The sequence below is a fragment of the Gymnoscopelus microlampas genome (genome assembly GCF_963454915.1).
Source record: "Gymnoscopelus microlampas genome assembly, chromosome: 12".
NCBI classification, from domain to species: Eukaryota; Metazoa; Chordata; class Actinopteri; order Myctophiformes; family Myctophidae; genus Gymnoscopelus; species Gymnoscopelus microlampas.
The window spans coordinates 53,894,152-53,898,107 of record NC_139949.1 but is presented as its reverse complement, the minus strand read 5'-3'; the positions used below and the strand labels follow the sequence as shown (position 1 = coordinate 53,898,107).

The following is a 3,956-nucleotide window of genomic DNA, read 5'->3' as shown; positions in this document are numbered from 1 at the left end:
ATACACCTTATTTACACTGAGACAAGTACACTAATATACACCTTATTACTACTGAGACAAGTACACTAATATACATCTTATTAACACTGAGACAAGTACACTAATATACACCTTATTACCACTGAGACAAGTACACTAATATACACCTTATTAACACTGAGACAAGTACACTAATATACACCTTATTAACACTGAGACAAGTACACTAATATACACCTTATTAACACTGAGACAAGTACACACATACACCTTATTAACACTGAGACAAGTACACTAATATACACCTTATTAACACTGAGACAAGTACACTAATATACACCTTATTAACACTGAGACAAGTACACTAATATACACCTTATTAACACTGAGACAAGTACACTAATATACACCTTATTAACACTGAGACAAGTACACTAATATACACCTTATTAACACTGAGACAAGTACACACATACACCTTATTAACACTGAGACAAGTACACTAATATACACCTTATTAACACTGAGACAAGTACACTAATATACACCTTATTAACACTGAGACAAGTACACACATACACCTTATTAACACTGAGACAAGTACACACATACACCTTATTAACACTGAGACAAGTACACTAATATACACCTTATTAACACTGAGACAAGTACACACATACACCTTATTAACACTGAGACAAGTACACTAATATACACCTTATTAACACTGAGACAAGTACACACATACACCTTATTAACACTGAGACAAGTACACACATACACCTTATTAACACTGAGACAAGTACACTAATATACACCTTATTAACACTGAGACAAGTACACACATACACCTTATTAACACTGAGACAAGTACACACATACACCTTATTAACACTGAGACAAGTACACACATACACCTTATTAACACTGAGACAAGTACACGAATATACACCTTATTAACACTGAGACAAGTACACTAATATACACCTTATTAACACTGAGACAAGTACACTAATATACACCTTATTAACACTGAGACAAGTACACTAATATACACCTTATTAACACTGAGACAAGTACACTAATATACACCTTATTAACACTGAGACAAGTACACTAATATACACCTTATTAACACGATACGATACGATACGATAATACTTTATTGTCAGTTTGCACTGAAATTTGTCTTGCGACCCAGAAACAGCCATGTATGCAACATATAACAGTACACACATTTGACATGACACAAGAAAACAACAAAATACAAATACATACATAAAGACATGCAAAGACAAGAGCAATGTCCACCACTCAGCCTACCCCTGGCTTATAACTCCTGATTAAGCCTCAATGTCGTCTGATGGACAAAGGACCTCTTCAGTTTGACCTTATTGTATGTAGGAACACTGTATCTCCTTCCTGAAGGCAGCAACCTATATTCTCCATACAAAGCATGGCTAGTGTTTGAAGTGATATTCCTTGCCAACCTTATCATACTGTTATCATACGTAGATGTATAGAGCCTCTGAAGTGGTTGTCCAACAATCTTTGAACAAATGTTCACTTGTTGCAGCAGTTGTGACTTTAAAGCTACAGACAGACATCCATACCAGGTGGTACTACAGTACTGCAGAACACTCATTATAACAGAAGTGAAAAACAAAAGAAGAATCTGTCTACTAGCACCAAAAGATCTCAGACGGCGAAGGAAATAGACTCTTTGTTTTGTCTTCTTACCCACTGATTCAATCTGGTCTTTCCATGACAAAAGGTGGTCTATTACTACTCCTAGGTATGTATACGAGCATACCTGGTTGATCTGTTCACTATGAATAGTAATAGGGGATCTGTGTATCTCTAGTGGGGCACCAAAAACAATCTCTTCTGTCTTTTTTGTGTTAATGATAAGAGCGTTGTTATCACTCCATTCCACCACCTTATTTACTCTGTGTTGGTGCAGTCCAGGATCACTGGAACTATCCAGAAGAGAAATCAAAACTGTATCATCAGAGTACTTTAGAATGTATTGGTCTGGCTTGTCAGTGCGACATTCAGACAGACATTTCTCAGTACTACAGCTGTCAGTATAAAGGGTGAACAATACAGCTGAGCTTACACAACCCTGGACAAGTACACACATACACCTTAAAATACACCTTAAAATACTCCTTATTTACACTGAACAGTGCTACACAAATACATCATAATAATAATAATAATAATAATGCTGTTAATACTGTGTTAATTATCCCTGTGTGTCCCAGGTTGAGGAGGAGAGGAGAACACTGAAACATCACGTCTGTGCGTCTGCGTCCAGCTCCTCACCTCTGGTCAGTAGAGACATGAACCTTTATAACCAGGGGGCACGGTGACGCAGTCGGTAGCGCTGTCGCCTCACAGCTAGAAGGTCCTGGGTTCGATTCCCGCCGGGGACGCTGTGGGCGCTGGGGGCGTGTTCTCTCCTCCGCGTCATCGGCGCCCATACCCTTGGTGGGGTTGGTGAAAGGGCCCACTCTGTGTGGAGTTTGCATGTTCTTCCCGTGTCTCCTAGGGTAGTTAATACCCTCACAAAAACATGTAGTAATCCTGGTCACTATACTGCCTCCCCCTGGTCAGCCGGGGCGCCTGATGGAGGGGAAAGGAACTGGTTGGAATAACGTGTTCCTTCCACGCGCTACGTCCAACCAGGGAAACTCCCCCCTGTCAGGTGACAAGAAGGTCAGTTGGCTCTCATGCACAGAAAGAGGCATGAGCTCGGCCCTGGCCTCCCTAGGTTGGCAGAGGGAAGGTAGTGCCCAGGATTACTTAGAAAATTGGCACTAGGTGTTAAAAATATGATTACAAAATCGTGGGATAAAAATTTAGAAAAAAAAAAGAACCTTTATAACCAATGGGCGTGGCTAGGGATTAAGGGGCTGGAGCTAGGCTAGGAGACCCTGAGGACCAGAGGGTTGTGATGGTTTGTGGTTTCATGTTGTTGTTGTGTGTCTACAGGCTGTTGGTCCAGAAGAACTACAACGACTCACATCTAGAAACCAACAACTGGAAGAACTGGTAGGAGGATGGATGGAGTGATGGATGGATGGAGGGAGGGAGGGAGGGAGGATGGGATGGATGAATGGATGACTCACTCTTCTTCTCTTGTCTCAGGTGGATCGCCTGCGTCTCTCCAGAGCTCTGGACGAGCGGGAGAAGGCGGAGTTCATCCAGCGCTCCTCCCAGAACAGCCAATGGCTGCTGTCGCTGCGGAACGACCTCAACCATTCGCTGGCTCTGGTCTCCCAGCAGCCAATCATCCCCTCGGTGCTGGAGTCCGAGACGCAGCGGTTGGACAAGAGCCTGAGGGAGGAGGAGTTTAGGTTGTCTTTGAGCCAATGAAAAGGCCTCGGAGCGTGTCAGGTACACACTAGTTGAAACCACTTCCTGTGAGTGGTCAAAGCATTGTGGGTGCTGTGGCACCCTAGGGGGCCCATAGGACAGAGGTTCTCACAGTGGGGTCCGGGGACCCCCAGGGGTCCTAGGGGGTCCCCAGCAAAATTCGTTAACAGAGCATCACAAACATTTTAACCACTTTTATCCATTTATATGTTGGCTATTTAAAAATAGTAGATCTACAAGCTCACAGATCTGCGAGCTTGTATTAAAACATTATTATTAAAAAGTAGCTTGTATTAAAAAATAGCAGATCTACAAGCTCACAGATCTGCGAGCTTGTATTAAAACATTATTATTAAAAAGTAGCTTGTATTAAAAAATAGCAGATCTACAAGCTCACAGATCTGCAAGCTTGTAGATCTGCTATTTTTTAATTGAAAAATATATTTTTTGGGGCGTGGGTTGACATAAATCTTATCTTCTGGCGGTCCCTAACCTCCTCAGATGGGGGTCCGTGGCCAAATATATGTCAATTTGGGGGTCCTCGACAGCCCCTGCCCAAGGGTGCCGGGACACCAGTCCAGGGCTGCCCGCAGAAT

The 3,956-nt window shown here is 42.3% G+C and overlaps 1 protein-coding gene across 1 annotated transcript in view; it reads left to right on the top strand.

The window, feature by feature from the left end:
• The window catches only part of LOC311057459 (uncharacterized protein), a 66,333-nt gene extending 62,638 nt beyond the window's left edge, over positions 1 to 3,695 (top strand). The window contains exons 32-34 of the mRNA XM_084074416.1: positions 2,247 to 2,312; positions 2,977 to 3,036; positions 3,133 to 3,695. Of these exons, the coding sequence (XP_083930542.1) occupies positions 2,247 to 2,312; positions 2,977 to 3,036; positions 3,133 to 3,360 (354 nt within the window). The 3' untranslated portion in view covers positions 3,361 to 3,695. The remainder of the gene's footprint in view (positions 1 to 2,246; positions 2,313 to 2,976; positions 3,037 to 3,132) is intronic.
• The last annotated feature ends 261 nt before the right edge of the window (positions 3,696 to 3,956 follow it).